The sequence below is a fragment of the Physella acuta genome, unplaced genomic scaffold (genome assembly GCF_028476545.2).
Source record: "Physella acuta isolate Inbredline_101_S28 unplaced genomic scaffold, ASM2847654v3 ptg000605l, whole genome shotgun sequence".
In the NCBI taxonomy this organism is placed as follows: Eukaryota; Metazoa; Mollusca; class Gastropoda; family Physidae; genus Physella; species Physella acuta.
The window spans coordinates 40,001-57,897 of NW_026732124.1; the positions used below are offsets into that span (position 1 = coordinate 40,001).

The 17,897-nt window shown below is 40.8% G+C and overlaps 1 protein-coding gene across 1 annotated transcript in view; it reads right to left on the reverse strand.

Annotated features, from left to right (window-relative positions):
* The window catches only part of LOC131947747 (allene oxide synthase-lipoxygenase protein), a 25,679-nt gene extending 8,831 nt beyond the window's left edge, over nucleotides 1–16,848 (reverse strand). The window contains exons 1-10 of the mRNA XM_059309037.1: nucleotides 16,225–16,848; nucleotides 12,290–12,334; nucleotides 11,450–11,578; nucleotides 10,600–10,697; nucleotides 6,973–7,105; nucleotides 5,556–5,651; nucleotides 3,060–3,156; nucleotides 2,769–2,886; nucleotides 461–553; nucleotides 147–207 (exon numbers count right to left, since the gene is read on the reverse strand). Coding sequence (XP_059165020.1) covers nucleotides 147–207; nucleotides 461–553; nucleotides 2,769–2,886; nucleotides 3,060–3,156; nucleotides 5,556–5,651; nucleotides 6,973–7,105; nucleotides 10,600–10,697; nucleotides 11,450–11,578; nucleotides 12,290–12,334; nucleotides 16,225–16,743 — 1,389 coding nt within the window. The 5' untranslated portion in view covers nucleotides 16,744–16,848. The remainder of the gene's footprint in view (nucleotides 1–146; nucleotides 208–460; nucleotides 554–2,768; nucleotides 2,887–3,059; nucleotides 3,157–5,555; nucleotides 5,652–6,972; nucleotides 7,106–10,599; nucleotides 10,698–11,449; nucleotides 11,579–12,289; nucleotides 12,335–16,224) is intronic.
* Nucleotides 16,849–17,897: the final 1,049 nt, after the last annotated feature.

Sequence of the window (17,897 nt, forward strand, 5' to 3'; positions counted from 1 at the left end):
AAATGGGAAAGCAAATCGAAAGTTTGAGGGGGGGGGGGGTGCAAATCGAAAGTTTAAGGGGGGGGGGAAATCGAAAGTTTGTCCCCGGGCGCCGGGAAGGGTCGCTACGCCTCAGCACCTAACGACTGAATAAAATCGTGAGTTACGCCTCGTCTTTTTAGGTCCTCTGGCAAGGTCCCATCTACGTCCATCCTCCACTGATTAAATCTGGATACGGAAGGAAAATAATTTAACCTAAGTAGATTTAAGTTACAAAATAACAACACGTATTCATCATTTAGCATTGAAACAATGTAATAAAATTAAGGAAATTAATTATATTTTTACAGTTATTTCCCTTTATTAAACAAAATTACAGACAAAAGCATGTAGACTTAAAAAAAAACAACATGATTGTTAAAGTTTAACTGTCACTGTTTTGAAATGTCGAAGTTTAAAGGTAGGGCGCTTACAAACTTACCCTTTAACGACGAGGGCAAATAGTCCCTTGTTGCCGTATGACATGGCGATGTCGATCCATCCGCCGTCAGCCACCAGGACCTCTAACGCTCGTCTAAAACATCCAACAAAAAGTAGTGCTAACGTTAGCAAGTGGTCGTCTATAAATGACGACACTCTAATGGTTGGGGGGGGGGGGGGGGGGGGTGGAAATAAAAATAAAGGGGGGCGGCGACGACTTTTAGTTTTTAAAACTGAAATCTAGCCGTTACTTCACTTTTTTTTTTCATTTAAAAAAAGCTTGAAGTCAATTATGAACGATCACTAATTAGTTGAATTAGGTTTACATTCTGTTGTATGGAATTTTACGTGTTATGGGAAATCACAATAAAAATGACAACACGAAGTCTGAGCTAACTAACTAGATCTATATTTGTTGAGCAAACACTAAAAAAGAAAGTCTAATTTTTTAAACAGTTCAGCCTGTTAGTAAGTTAGTGCTGTTGGTGGAGCTAGGGTTGTGTTGGCTATCTAGGGTTGACGACGTTGAAAATATTTTTTTAAATTTTACACTAACACGTTTCTCTACTTTGGGCATGAAAAGAACAGAGTTTCTTCCAGGCATCTCTTCGGGGGGGGGGGGGGGGGTAGATTTGTGCAAATCTCGACGTTTTATAGCTCCCTGCGGAGTTTCTTCCAGGCATCTCTTCAGGGGGGGGGGGGGCTCTATCCCCCCCCCCCCCCCCCCCCCCCCCGAAGAAAGTCTACCGCCCCCTCCCCCGAATGAGATGGATTTTATATATTAAACATACACTTTTACTAGTGTCCGCCCCCCCCCCCACGAAAAAATGTAGACCGCCCCCCCCCCCGAAAAATTTCAAAAGCCCCCCCCCCCGGAGAAAAAAGTCTGGAAGAAACACTGGATAAGAATCCAGTTAGACCAAGGCAAAATTGGGGATGGCGTGGTCGAATGATAGTGCATAAAAACAGAGGCGTAGCGAGGGGGGGGGGGGCGGGGGGGGACCTATGTCCCCGGGCGCCGACCTTGGGGGGGGGGGGCGCCAAAATGGGTTGGAAAAACAAATTGAAAGTTTGAGGGGGGGGGGGTTGCAAATCAAAAGTTGGAGGGGGGGGGGGTGCAAATCAAAAGTTTTGTCCCCGGGCGTCGGGAAGGGTCGATACGCCTCTGCATACAAATACTAACGGAAAAAAAAACGAGTTCCGACCCCGGGCTCGAGTCAGTAAAGCGTCCTTGAGTCCAACCAGCCCAAGCGGTAGCCTGACTCACGTACGGTAAAGGCAACGCGGCTCGGCACAGTACTGACCACACTACCCCTTTCATTTGCCGAGGTCACAGAAACTGGTAAACTGCTTCATCTGTCCAAATGACCTTCAGGTTTGAAATGGTTGGTTCTTTACTTCTATGGAACGGCTTCGTCGTCAGGTAGAGCGAGCGACTGCTAACCCAATTGTAAAAAGTTCGGGTCCTAAAAGTTGCTGGTCAAAATGCTACCCACACCATCCTTCAGAAGACGAGGTCAAGAAACATAATTATAAACTCTACACCATCACTCCGATGCATCGCTTGGTCTGAAAGGGGATCTTGACTTACTTTACCAAGACGTGATAAGGAAAGTCGGCAGACGTGATTAGGAAAGTCAGCAGACGTGATTAGGAAAGTCAGCAGACGTGATTAGGAAAGACAGCAGACGTGATGACGTGATTAGGAAAGTCAGCAGACGTGATTAGACGTGATTAGGAAAGTCAGCAGACGTGATTTGGAAAGTCAGAAGACGTGATGACGTGATTAGAAAAGTCAGAAGACGTGATTTGGAAAGTCAGCAGACGTGATTTGGAAAGTCAGCAGACGTGATGACGTGATTAGAAAAGTCAGAAGACGTGATTTGGAAAGTCAGCAGACGTGATGACGTGATTAGGAAAGTCGGCAGACGTGATTAGGAAAGTCAGCAGACGTGATGACGTGATTAGGAAAGTCAGCAGACGTGATGACGTGATTAGGAAAGTCAGCAGACGTGATTAGGAAAGTCAGCAGACGTAATGACGTGATTAGTAAAGTCAGCAGACGTGATGACGTGATTAGGAAAGTCGGCAGACGTGATTAGGAAAGTCAGCAGACGTGATTAGGAAAGTCAGCAGACGTGATTAGGAAAGTCAGCAGACGTGATTAGGAAAGTCAGCAGACGTGATGACGTGATTAGGAAAGTCAGCAGACGTGATTAGGAAAGTCAGCAGACGTGATTAGGAAAGTCAGCAGACGTGATTAGGAAAGTCAGCAGACGTGATTAGGAAAGTCAGCAGACGTGACTCACTTGTTGATGTTCATGACGTAGAGGAAGTGTGGCGCCAGAAGTTTGAACACCGGATGTGACAGCGACAGGTTCCGGTGTGCGGCTATGGCGGTGCCCTCGATCAGCAGGTGGGTGAAACCTGTAGGCAGGAGGTCAGACTTTTATTACAGGTGTTAAGACAGGTGAGTTGTACAAGACAGGTGTGTTGTACAAGACAGGTGGGCGGTACAAGACAGGTGGGCTGTACAATATACGTATGCTGCACAACGCAAATATGCTGCACAGAACAAGTATACTGCAAGCATGACCTACCCAGATGTGTCAATGCCTGGTGGTATGCAGCATCTGAGCAGTTGTACCACATCTTGACCACAGTCCATGTCAGGGGTGGACACATGGGGGTAAAAATCTGAAAGTAAAAATGTTGATACATCACAAGGGGCGCATTAGCTCTACAGGTAACAGTTCCATACTACATCAGACTATGGGCAATAGTTCTGGAACATATCAGACTTGAGATAATAGTTCTCGAAATAATTTGATACTACATTGCTCTGTGAAAAGGTTTAACATAAGCAGATAGTGTATCATTCATGTGCGTTGTCTCTTTGTATTATGGGATATGCTTTTTAATGTCAAATTTCAGAGAATGGTAGATTACTACTTAGATTTCAAAAGGAATACCAGAGTGCCCTACACTGTAAAACATGTAGTCAAGTAAATTTTTCTCCTTCGTTCTTTTAATGTAATGTTGCACGAGATTTCATCCAACACAATTAACTATCAAGTGTTTGTATGTTTAAGCGCCACATAGCCGGTTGATCCATAATTTCAGATTGCTTTTCCTCCTGGATTTGCTTCCATAGTCTACGACATCCAAGAACAAACCACAAGGCAGCAGTTGTTTGATTTTGGAGTTGTCTCTCCCTAGATGGGCTGCTGACCCCAGCTATCGAGTCTCATCTGGGGTTCGAATCCGGAACTTTTCGGTTTAGCAACCACCCGACCACGCCAACCAGTTATGAAAATAACTTTTACATGAATTAAGAAGAGCTCATCTGTTTCTTTCCTAGACTCGAGTTAACTTGGACTCGTCTTCAGTGATAAAAAAAAAAAAAAAAAAAAAACAACAACATGCTACCAAACTCGAGTTCGGGACTTTCAGGCTAGAGTGCTCTACCACTCTGCCATATACGTCCGTTGCACCATTTAGATTCCCTCCCATCCCCTTTCCCATATTGTTTAAACAAGTCTGTCGAACCGAATCCTTAGCGGCTTCTAACAATTTTCATGACCCGGAACCATTTAATTCACCACCTGACCTTTAACCTTGTTCAATTACCAACACGAGAAAACACACCGAAACAAAAACATAAAAAAATGTAGAGACTACTCTTCAGAACTCCTCTGTTTATTTGATCAAAGCTTAAGTGTTGAGGCAACGAAGCGAGTGTGTTCTTCGACTCTACGCCTAACCTACCCTCTTACGCTTGACTTGTTCGCTTAAGTACCTCTAGGACTAATTCAAGTTTCAACAAGATTTAACCTTAATCCGTCTACCAACATAAGCGGTTCTAAATCTACTTATATATATATATATATATATATATATATATATATATATATATATATATATATATATATATATATATATATATAAGTGTGTGTGTTTATGGGGTCTCTAGAACAAACACAACACAGCACCGAGTCACGTGGCATTACCAAAATAGTCGCAGCACTTTAACCTTTAATACTTTAATACTTAAATTGTAAGTAGGTCGTTGCCTTCTTTATTGATTGAAGTACATAGATCAAAGGCCGGTAACCGCTATCATTTAAATAAATATAGTTGTTTAAACTGAAAAACATCGCACGATTAAGTGCCTACCAGAAACTATTTTGCCAACATCTGGTGTAAATAATAAGCAACCTACATCTAAAACTATACCCAAGTAGTAAAATTAGTCATTTTTATGTGTACAATATTTAAGCTTAGGTACGCTTTAATAAATCCTCTCAGGATTAGACCAGCCCGTGTAACAATACTTGGCCACAGGTGTCAGAATAGTGGAATAAAAAAAAAACAACTGTTGACAATGGTTAGCTGTTTTCCGCTGAAGGGTAATTAAATTTAATTTTGGTTTAATTTTCATACAACTAAACAAATAACCTAGAATAACATAAAGTGCTGAGTCGAGATGTTTCAAAACAATCTGTCACGACGCCTACGTTGCGAAAAAGTAACTTCACTTCTCTCTTACTTTTCACATTCCATGTATATATATATATATATATATATATATATATATATATATATATATATATATATATATATATATATATATATATATATATATATATATATATATATATATATACACACAGTGGCGTAGCGAGGTCGGGTGTCACCCGGTGCTGCACTTAATGGTGTCACCCCCCAGAGGCATAGAGACCCTTCCCAGGGACAAACTTTCAAGTTTTCGATTTGCACCCCCCCCTCAAACTTTCGATTTGCACCCCCCCCCTCGAGTTTTTCTCTATATATTTTGCTATTTTTTGCCTTGGTGTCATCCCCCTAAATGGTGTCACCCGGTGCGGTCCGCACCCCCCGCCCCCCCTCGCTACGCCCCTGTATATATATATATATATATATATATATATATATATATATATATATATATATATATATATATATATAATGAACCTAGATTCTATATAAAAACCTCTATATTCTATAGTTAAATACTTTAAAAAACAACACACAGAAATAAAAAAAAAGAATGAAAAAATTGACGTTTTTCAACATACCGGATTGTCGGGTCCAGGTGTCTGGAAAAGTTGAATGGCCACTGGTCGTAGCTGTTTGGACATGTCGACAAAGAACAGAGCGATGGGTGCACAGAGCTGATGGTATGAGATGGACAAGGGATGGGGTTAATTGGGCTGGTAGATTTGTCTGTCTTGTTATACATTTCATAACAACCCACCCATTATGTACTAACAAATGACCCACCGACTAATTGACCAATTAAAGTGACTGACCGCACATCAAACACCCATCCATCAACTGACCCTACATACCCGGAACCATCCATCCATTTTGATATAAATTCATCAAACTATCACGTAATCAAATTCCTCCACCCATATCCACCCTGCAACCTATTAACCATCCATTCATCCATCCCGACTATTCCAACCATCAATCTACCAATTCCACCAACCATCCACCCCAACAACCACCCACCCATCCACCCAACCAAACATTAACCCATCTAGCTCCCCACTTACCAATTATCCACCAATTTACCAATCCACCCACCAACCATCCATTTATCTACTATCCAACCAACCACCCCCCAAACAACCACCAACCAACCACTCCCCAACTAACCAACCAACCCACCAACCAACCAACCACTCCCCAACTAACCAACCAACCAACCAACTAACCAACCAACCAACCCACCAACCAACCCACCAACCAACCAACCAACCAACCAACCACTCCCCAACTAACCAACCAACCAACCCACCAACCAACCAACCAACCAACCCACCAACCAACCAACTAACCAACCAACCAACCAACCAACCAACCAACCCACCAACCAACCCACCAACCAACCAACCAACCCACCCACCAACCAACCAACCAACCAACCCACCAACCAACCAACCCACCAACCAACCAACCAACCAACCACTCCCCAACTAACCAACCAACCAACCCACCAACCAACCCACCAACCAACCAACCAACCCACCAACCAACCAACCAACCAACCACTCCCCAACTAACCAACCAACCCACCCACCCACCCACCAACCAACCAACCAACCCACCAACCCACCCACCAACCAATCAACCAACTCCACCAACCAACCAACCAACCCACCAACCAACCAACCAACCAACCCACCAACCCACCCACCAACCAATCAACCAACTCCACCAACCAACCAACCAACCCACCAACCAACCAACCAACCAACCCACCAACCCACCCACCAACCAATCAACCAACTCCACCAACCAACCAACCCACCCACCAACCGACCAACCAACCAACCAAAACTCCACCAACCATCTACTCACCAACCATCTACCGATCCAACAAACCACCCATCCACTCACCAACCATCTAACCACCAACCATTTAACCATCTACCGATCCAACCAACCATCCACCCATCCCACTTTACCAACCAACCAAACACTAACCACTTTATTCTCTTTAACCGGCAGCCCATCCAGTATCTCTAGATCACAAATAAACAACCGCTTCTGTGCAATGGCCTCGTTGATGCTCAGACCGTCTATGACAGGCTTCAGGAGATCGTCAGTCACAGGGAACCTGTCGACGCAATGATTGGGCAATGACGTACCACGTGATGTGGTTAGCATGACAGGTGTTGGTAAGCTAAAAGTTAAAGCGTTCGTCCATAGATGGGAACAGACACATTTTAATAGAATGGTATCGACACACAAAGAGTACACAACACAATAAAGGTTTGCCTTAAAAACCCACCTTTCTAAAATGTGTGTATAGGACAGAGGCGTAGCGACCCTTCCCGGCGCCCGGGGACAAACTTTCGATTTGCACCCCCCCCTCGAACTTTTGATTTGCACCCCCCTCAAACTTTCGATTTGCACCCCCCTCGAACTTAACTTTTCATTTGCCCCCCCCCCTAAGGTCGGCGCCCGGGGACATATTCCCCCCCGCCCTTTCCTCGCTACGCCTCTGGTATAGGAGTACATGAATGTGTGAGGTACAATACTTCAATGTGTGAGAAGAATACATGAGTTTGTGAGGAAGAATACTTCAATGTGTGAGAAGAATACATGAGTTTGTGAGGAAGAATACTTCAATGTGTGAGAAGAATACATGAGTTTGTGAGGAAGAATACTTCAATGTGTGAGAAGAATACATGAGTTTGTGAGGAAGAATACTTCAATGTGTGAGAAGAATACATGAGTTTGTGAGGAAGAATACTTCAATGTGTGAGAAGAATACATGAGTTTGTGAGGAAGAATACTTCAATGTGTGAGAAGAATACATGAGTGTGTGAGGTACAATACTTCAATGTGTGAGAAGAATACATGAGTTTGTGAGGAAGAATACATGAATGTGTGAGGGAGAATACATGAGTGTGTGAGGGAGAATACTTCAATGTGTGAACAAAAATGTATGAGGAAAAATACATGAATCTGTGAGTGAGAGTACTTCAATGTGTGAGGGAAAATACATGAATGTATGAGGGAGAATATTTCAATGTGTGTAAGAGAATGTATGAATGTGTATAGGCGAATATTTCAGTTTACATAACATTTTTATATACACATTATAAAATCCATATCCCTAAAGCTTTTGTAATGTTACCCAAATCCCACATATCCCATATCTAATCACACCTCTATATAGCTTCAGTAATGTTACCTCCCCCCTTTATCCTTCTATTGGATAATTTATCGATACACTATAGTCTTACAAACACAAGCTCACCATGTCGCCCCCCCCCTCCCCAGTCACACCTGGGGCTTTAAACTCACGTGGGACTCAAAACAATTTATTCAAGACAAAAACAAGTTCGGTATTCGGTTAGGAATGTACTCAGCATCAAGTTCAAGTTTGCAAACAGGTGAAATATTGCAAACAGGTAAAATTTGTACGTAGGTGAAACATTGCAAACAGGTTAAGTTTGTACGTAGGTGAAACATTGCAAACAGGTTAAGTTTGTATGTCGGTGAAACATTGCAAACAGGTTAAGTTTGTACATAGGTGAAACATTGCAAACAGGTTAAGTTTGTACGAAGGTGAAACATTGCAAACAGGTTAAGTTTGTACGAAGGTGAAACATTGCAAACAGGTTAAGTTTGTATATAGGTGAAATATTTCAAACAGGAAAAGTTGGCACATAGGTGAAACATTGCAAACAGGTTAAGTTTGTATGTCGGTGAAACATTGCAAACAGGTAAAGTTTGTACGTAGGTGAAACATTGTAAACAGGTTAAGTTTGTACGTAGGTTAAACATTACAAACAGGTTAAGTTTGTACGTAGGTGAAACATTGCAAACAGGTTAAGTTTGTACGTAGGTGAAACATTACAAACAGGTTAAGTTTGTACGTAGGTGAAACATTGTAAACAGGTTAAGTTTGTACGTAGGTGAAACATTACAAACAGGTTAAGTTTGTACGTAGGTGAAACATTGCAAACAGGTTAAGTTTGTACGTAGGTTAAACATTACAAGCAGGTTAAGTTTGTACGTAGGTGAAACATTGCAAACAGGTACAATTTGTACGTAGGTGAAACATTGCAAACAGGTTAAGTTTGTACGTAGGTGAAACATTGCAAACAGGTTAAGTTTGTACGTAGGTGAAACATTGCAAACAGGTTAAGTTTGTACGTAGGTGAAACATTGCAAACAGGTTAAGTTTGTACGTAGGTGAAACATTGCAAACAGGTTAAGTTTGTACGTAGGTGAAACATTGCAAACAGGTTAAGTTTGCACGTAGGTGAAACATTGCAAACAGGTTAAGTTTGTACGTCGGTGAAATATTGCAAACAGGTTAAGTTTGTACGTAGGTGAAACATTGCAAACAGTAGGATTTCTGCAAACAGGTGAGACATGCACATAGGTGAGATATTGCACATAAGTGAGATATTGCACATAGGTGAGATATTGCACTTAGGTGAAACATTACACACAGGTAAAATATTTCAAACATATTAAACATTTCGAACAGGTAAAACATTTCAGACAGGCAAAACACTTCAAACAGATAAAACACTGCACATTCGTAAAAAACGGTATACTGCTAGTTTGAGTGAATGTTAACCATTCTACGCCGGAATCCAAAGCAAACATTTATTATGACAAACACATTTTAAGAAGCTGCGATTTTAAACCACAAACTCTAGTCATTGATAAAACAAAGATATCTTAACTTAAAAACAAACATTCTAGTTATTTACTAAAAAAGTAAGAACAATCATATTTCTCAAACTTTTTAAACTAACGCATTCTTTGACTTGCGATGAATACATTTTAAATCTCATTATGCAGTTAGTATTTTTAACAAATATTTTCTAACATTCTTAAAATACTACTTGTATAAAAAATTGGGCCAAGGTTTAAGAATCAGAGCAATAAAGAATGTTTAGGGCCGATTGGGTTAATGTGAATATTGATTCAAACTTGCAAACGGAATAGTTTTTTATATCGATATTATAAAGGAAACAAATCAGCTTAACTGGTTGGGTGAGTTAAGCGCTTTTGCCAACTTTGTAGGTTGTTTAAGCTAGCTCCGGATAGCCAAAGGCGCAATGGAAAGAATTATACTACAAAGAGTTTGGTTGCAAAGAGTTTTTTTTACAAAGAGTTTTGATACAAAGAGTTTTATTACAAAGCGTTTTGTTGCAAATAGTTTTGGTGCAAAGAGTTTTGTTGCAAAGAGTTTTAATACAAAGGGGTTTGTTTCAAAGTGTTTTGTTAAAAAGAATTTTGTTACAAAGAGTTTTGTTTCAAAGAGTTTTGTTACAAAGAGGTTTGTTACAAAGAGTTTTGCTTCAAAGAGTTTTGTTACAAAGGTTTTTGTTACAAAGAGTTTTGATACAAAGGTTTTTGTTACAAAGAGTTTTGTTTCAAACAGTTTTGGTGCAAAGAGTTTATTAGCAAAGAGTTTTGTTTCAAAGCTGCTGCAAGATATTTCCCATCTCGTGGTCAACTTAAACTACTACCCTTGCTGAAAACTCTAAACCAAAACAAATCAACCCGAAATGTCAAGTGTTCACGCGATGAACCTAAATCAGCTGAAGCTTAAGTAACGATCAGGCAATGACGTCATACTTCTCTGGAATGGAGGTCACGAGCCGGATGAGGCAGTTGTTGAGTCTAGCCAGACGTTGAAGGCCAAAGTTCAGGTCGTCCCGCCAATAGTAGGCACCCTGAAACACGAGGTCAGGTCAATGGGAAGGTCATGGGAAGGTCTCGAGATGACCTATAGTTTATAAAAACACCCGAAGTAAATTACTCTAGCGTTTTATTTTACATTAGCAGATGAAGTAGGTTTTATTTTAAAAGCTACAGCATAAAAATAAGTTATCAACACAATGCTCCGCTGCCTTTACTCGCCGCATTAGGTAAAAGTAAAGCTCCTCTTCCATACCTGACGGTCCACGGGGCAAGTGAAGTAGAGTTCACCTGTTTCTGTGAAACTCGGCATATGAAATAGTGTGGTCATCACTATGCCCAGCCGCCTTTACTTACCCTAACTTGAGTTAGGTACCCATTAGAGCTGTGTGGACTCAGGGTAGGTCTCCTGACTTGAATCCGGATTCGAACCCAAGACTTACGGGTTAGCATCTAGCTCACTACCGCTAGGCCACTCTGTCCCATTGTCACATTAGGTACCCACCAGAAATGGGTGGACTGTGCCAAAGGGTCTGGGGGGGGGGGGGAGCAAGAATTCAGCACAGGGACTACCTTGTTAAAACTTAAAGACATCCTTTTTGAGGCATCTTGGAGGGTCCCAGGTCCTAGCCCAACTAAAACTAGCACTTAACGAGTGCTCGCAAGAGGGCAGGCTCATAGGACTCGCATGGCACTTAAAGATTTTAATCCCCCAGATCTATACATGACTAAATATGTCTGTTCTCTAATCATTGAATAAAAAAAAGTGAAGATGTGAATGCCCCACCTTTGGTTTAGTGAACACCTCTTTGGTGTAGATGTTGGTCAAATCGTCCAAACTGTTCCAGACACCGCTAGTCCACATGGTGATTTTACTGGCCACCTTCAACTGGATTTTTTGCTTTTGGATGTCCCACTGAAATAAGACGTCAAGACATTTAAATTTTTTTTGGTCTCGTTACGAAAGTCTTCGGATTTTTATTTTATAAACAAATATATAATGCAATGAGAATATTGATAGTATTGTGTGATTCAAAATACTCATACATTAACACCTATTTAATCGCCCGCAACACATTCATGTACACACCTCCTACCCACACATTTATATACACATCTCCTACCCACACATTTATATACACATCTCCTACCCATACATTCATGTACACACCTCCTACCCACACATTTATGTACACACCTCCTACCCACACATTTATGTACACACCTCCTACCCACACATTTATGTACACACCTCCTACCCACACATTTATATACACATCTCCTACCCACACATTCATGTACACACCTCCTACCCACACATTCATGTACACACCTCCTACCCACACATTCATGTACACACCTCCTACCCACACATTCATGTACACACCTCCTACCCACACATTTATGTACACACCTCCTACCCACACATTCATGTACACACCTCCTACCCACACATTTATATACACACCGCCTACCCACACATTCATGTACACATCTGCTCCCCCTCCCCACAAATTTACACCTTTCTACACATTCACACATGTCCCCCCACACCTTACCACCACCCAAACAACCACACACCACACACCTTACCACCACCCACACAACCACACACCACACACCTTACCTTGTACGAATTAGAAAACTCCTCATCCTCCGGTAACGTCTTGATCTACCGAACAAACAAATCAATCAATTAGAGACAACAAATCAATCAATTAGTTACAACAAATCAATTAATTAGAGACAACAAATCAATCAATTAGAGACAACAAATCAATCAATTAGAGACAACAAATCAATCAATTAGAGACAACAAATCAATCGATTAGAGACAACAAATCAATCAATTAGAGACAACAAATCAATCGATTAGAGATAACAAATCAATCAGAGATAACAAATCAATCAGAGATAACAAATCAATCAATTAGAGGCAACAAATCAATCAATTAGAGACAACAAATCAATCAATTAGAGACAACAAATCAATCAATTAGAGACAACAAATCAATCGATTAGAGATAACAAATCAATCAGAGATAACAAATCAATCAATTAGAGGCAACAAATCAATCAATTAGAGACAACAAATCAATCAATTAGAGACAACAAATCAATCAATTAGAGACAACAAATCAATCGATTAGAGATAACAAATCAATCAGAGATAACAAATCAATCAATTAGAGGCAACAAATCAATCAATTAGAGACAATAAGTCAATCGATTAGAGACAACAAATCAATCAATTAGAGACAACAAATCAATCAATTAGAGACAGAACAGTTACCGTTGAAATTAACACCCTTTCAACCATTACCCAAATCCAAAACTTAACCTATTCTAATTATTAAAACCTGCCCCCCCCCCCCCCTTATCTTTGCCCCTTCAGTGAAATGACGCATCTCAAATATCTGCGTGGATTTTTCTTCGTTTGACTAGACCGTTGCACCTGAATGTTAAAGCTCCGTTCAAATAACACACATAACCCCGTTAATTCCGTGTGTAGCCGTGTAAAGCCCATGAGATCTGAGCCTGTATCCATTCTTTAACCTGAGTATTAGTCCCTAATCTAACATTCCCTTGTCTTAGTGTGCCCAGTTTCACGTTACCTAGTCGTACAATACTCGATACTGGGGAATGTAAGACTAAGGATGCCACACTCCCTAGTCTTACATTCCCTATTTTCAAATTCCCTAGCCTCAAGTTCACTAGACTTAAATTCTTTAGCCGTACATTCCCTACCTTCACATTCCCTTGCCCCACATTCCCTAACCTTACATTCCCTATCCTCACATTCCCTTGCCTCAGATCCCTTATCCTCACATTCCCTAGCCCCCACATTACATAGGCTTACATTCCATAGCCTCACATCCCTAGCCCCCACATTCCCTAGCCTCACATCCCCTATCGTCACATTCCCTAGCCCCCACATTCCCTAGCCTCACATCCCCTATCGTCACATTCCCATAGCCCCCACATTCCCTAGCCTCACATCCCCTATCGTCACATTCCCTAGCCCCCACATTCCCTAACATTACATTCCCTATCCTCACATTCCCTAGCCCCAAATCCAATAGTCCCACATTCCCTAGCCCCAAATCCCCTAACCTCACATTCTTTTTCCTCATATTCCCTATACTTACATTCCTTTGCCTCAAATCCCCTAACCTCACATTCCCATAGCCCCACATTCCCTAACATTACATTCCCTATCCTCACATCCATTATCCCTACATTCCCTATCCTCATTTTCCCTATCCCCAAATCCCAAAGCCACATTCCCTATCCTCACATTCCCTAGACTCACATTCCCTAGCCCCAAATCCCTTAGCCTCAGATCCCCTAGCCTTACATTCCCTAGCCTTACATTCCCCTTAGCCTACCGTTATACAGACCCCACATCTAGCTCATTAAAACAATCAATAATCACTAAATACAAAGAGACAGCTGCCGTTTAGTCATCACTATTTGTCACTGAACTTCAATTAGCGAATTCAAGCGGAAATAGATTGGGTAAGTATCTGCAGTGTAGTGATACATTGACACCAATCTACAAACACTAGACCATTGAAGTTCACTAGCGAATTCAAGCGGAAATAGATTGGGGAAGAGCGGAGTGCGGACCGCACCGGGTGACACCAAGTAGGGAGGGGGTGACACCAAATATACAGAAGAAAAATGCTTTTTTTGCCAGTTCCACTAATGATTAATAAAAGTTAAATTGTCTTTTAAGTACAAATCGACAACTATTACAAGGAGTGTGGGTGACACCATGACGTAAACGCGCCAACTATAGAGAAAACAATGCTACATCCAACTGTATTATTTACAGACTAAAGATATTCACGTTACTATTAAGTCTGTCGTGATTAAAGCTTATACACATACATGTAGGGGTGAGTGGCATGTATTTGAATTATAGGCTTTTGTAGGCGGATATATATATATATATATATATATATATATATATATATATATATATATATATATATATATATATATATATATATTGTTTCTGGGGGGGGGGGGTGACACCACGAAGTGCCGACATAGCGACGCCACTGTACACATGAGTGTATGTTTATTACAAGAATGATCCAATCTTTAATACAAGAGCAATCCTTCATTTTTTTTGCAAGAGTTACATTTAATTTTCTGCAAGAGTTATCGGACATGAATTAAGAGCTATCCTTCATTTATTTCTTGACGTTACATTACAAGTCCTCTAGACTAAACCATGTCAAAAGAACAGTGACCCCCTTTGTTCTGTGTCAAGAAATGAACGTCCAGGTTCTATATTTAACTGCTAATATATAACTAAGCACACACAAAAAATCGCCGAGCTGAATATTTTAATGCGCATAAAAACTAGTGAAGCAAGCTTGCAATATAATGGCTAGTCTGTGGTAAGAGCTAAAAATGTTATAAAAATAGGGTTAGGAGGTCATGATATTTTTTGCGAATACCTGAGTGTTTTGTTTCTTCCCCATGTCCGGGTTTAAATTTGTGTTCAAGTTTAACCCTGTGGGTATTTTGTGTAGTTGCTGCATGCTTACATTTTAGGCGTACGTTGGGTTGATTAAAACTATAAACTACAGGCATTAGAGGGCAGAGTCACATTCAACAGTCATAGTGGTATTTACGTTCTATGCGTTTATATGTGTGTATGTGTGTGCGTGTGTTTGTGGTCATGAGTGTGTGAGAGTGAGTGTGTGACAGAGCGTGTTGGTTTTTGTGTGTGTGTGTGTGTGGATGTGACTGTGTAGGTCTATGTAAGGGTGTGGGTGTGTATGGGTGTGTGGGTTATGGTGTTTGTACGTGTATATGTGGGTTATGGTGTTTGTACGTGTATATGTGGGTTGTGGTTTGTGTACGTGTATATGTAGGTTATGGTGTGAGTATGTATGTGTATATGTGGGTTATGGTGTATGTACGTGTATATGTGGATTATGGTGTGTGTACGTGTATATGTGGGTTATGGTGTGACTATGTATGTGTATATGTGTATTATGGTGTGAGTATGTACGTGTATGTGTGGGTTATGGTGTGAGTATGTACGTGTATATGTGGGTTATGGTGTATGTACGTGTATATGTGGATGATGGTGTGTGTACGTGTATATGTGGGTTATGGTGTGACTATGTATGTGTATATGTGTATTATGGTGTAAGTATGTACGTGTATGTGTGGGTTATGGTGTGTGTACGTGTACATGTGGGTTATGGTGTCAGTACGTATATGTATGTGTGTTTGTTTTGGTCTAAATATGTACGTGTATATGTGGGATATGGCGTGTGTGTGAATGAGGGTTTGTTTATGCGTGTAGCGCCCTTGAAAGAGTGGCGATGAGTCATGCTCGTGTGAGTGTGGTTTGCTTGTGTGGGAATCTATCTATGTGAGGGCGTGTGTTTCTATGTGTTTTTTACCAACCCTATATATATATATATATATATATATATATATATATATATATATACATATATATATATATATATATATGCACATGTAATAGATAGAAGTATATTGATACATAAGATTTACAAATCATTCTCTCACCTGTACTGGCCCACCAGGAAACCTCTCTGGAAACTTCTGGTCGTACTGGTATAGTTTCCTCTTCTCCAAGATCTCATCCTGTCTCTGTTGGACCGTGGCCGGCGGCTCGCTCTGGGGCAGGCAGGTGTCCAGCAGGTTAATCCGGTACTGCCTGTTTCCCTTAATCCACCGGAACACCGGAAACGTGAACGTCTTATTGCAGGATTTGTTCTCCACGTGGATTCGATCCACGAACCACTCGGCGCCTAGCCCGGAGTTGTCGCTAGTGATCTCGATACACGTAAGCTTCCCGTGTTTCAATAAGAACTTTGTCTTGTCTAAAGGAACACAGAAGGTATCCACGGACCCGCGTTCTAAGTCGTTCCTCAGCGGGTTGTCTAACAAAATCGGGTCGGAGTGGTTTCCCTTCTCGTCGCGGAGAACCAGGTGAACGTTGGAATCGGTGCCAGAGTTGAGCCGGTCACCTGTGTGGACTATGATGACGAACTCGGCGTTGGGTCTGAAGAAGGCACCCCCCATCTTGACTACACATCAGCTGTAGGTGCAAATTTAATTTAAAAAAAAAAGTTCCACTCGAGTAAATGTTGACAGGGCGTTGCTAGGCTTTTATTTAATACAACCGGATATTTCACAAACTATGTCGACGGCTGTGGTGAGGGGAGTGTTCGCCGTCACGCTATTCGCCGGCGGTATGTTCGGCGCTGTTCGGGTTATTGTTTAGCAGGCGTTGTTATTTTAAATTTGTTATTGTTACGCCAAATTGTTTATGTAAATTTGCAGATAAGGGTTTTTTAAGTTCTAAATCGTTGTGCAATGAAACGATAGCAGCTTGTGGCACTTAATTTATTTAACATGATTTACCTTGAGACCTTGCATCATCATCATCATCATCATCAGCTGTTGCTGCAAAGCAAATAAACGAATCTTTTAAAACACCAGCATTAGGATCATTCACACACACACACACACAACCACACACACACACACACACACACACACAACCACACACACACACACACACACACACACACATATATATATATATATATATATATATATATATATATATATATATATATATATATATATATATATATATATACAAACATATATATATATATATATATATATATATATATATATATATATATATATATATATATACAAACATATATATATATATATATATATATATATATATATATATATATATATATATATATATATATATATATATATATATATATATATATACTCTGTGGCAAAAGGCGTCTAGGTGGTTTACATGTGTATTCGGGTGGAGGAAAGGGAACATGTACTGCATTCGAATTACCCTACATGAGAATGCCTGTGAGATAAACGTGTGAGATAAACACGTTTCAACAATAGACTAAAAGCTGTGAGTTGAGTGAGCAGTATCAACCCAGCCGTGCATCTTCTCGCTGTCCTTCGTTCGGCACATCTGCTACATACCCGCCTCCAAGTTTTATTTAGGCTTTTTATGTATACATCGGCTTGACGTTTGATTAGCATGTTACACACCGGCAACACAACGATGAGACAGCTAAACACGATCAGACAGCTACACACCCATCACACGTTTGATCAGACAGCTACACACCGGTTACACATCTATTCCCACCAGCCGATTGTGGTGTCGGTACCGACACTCC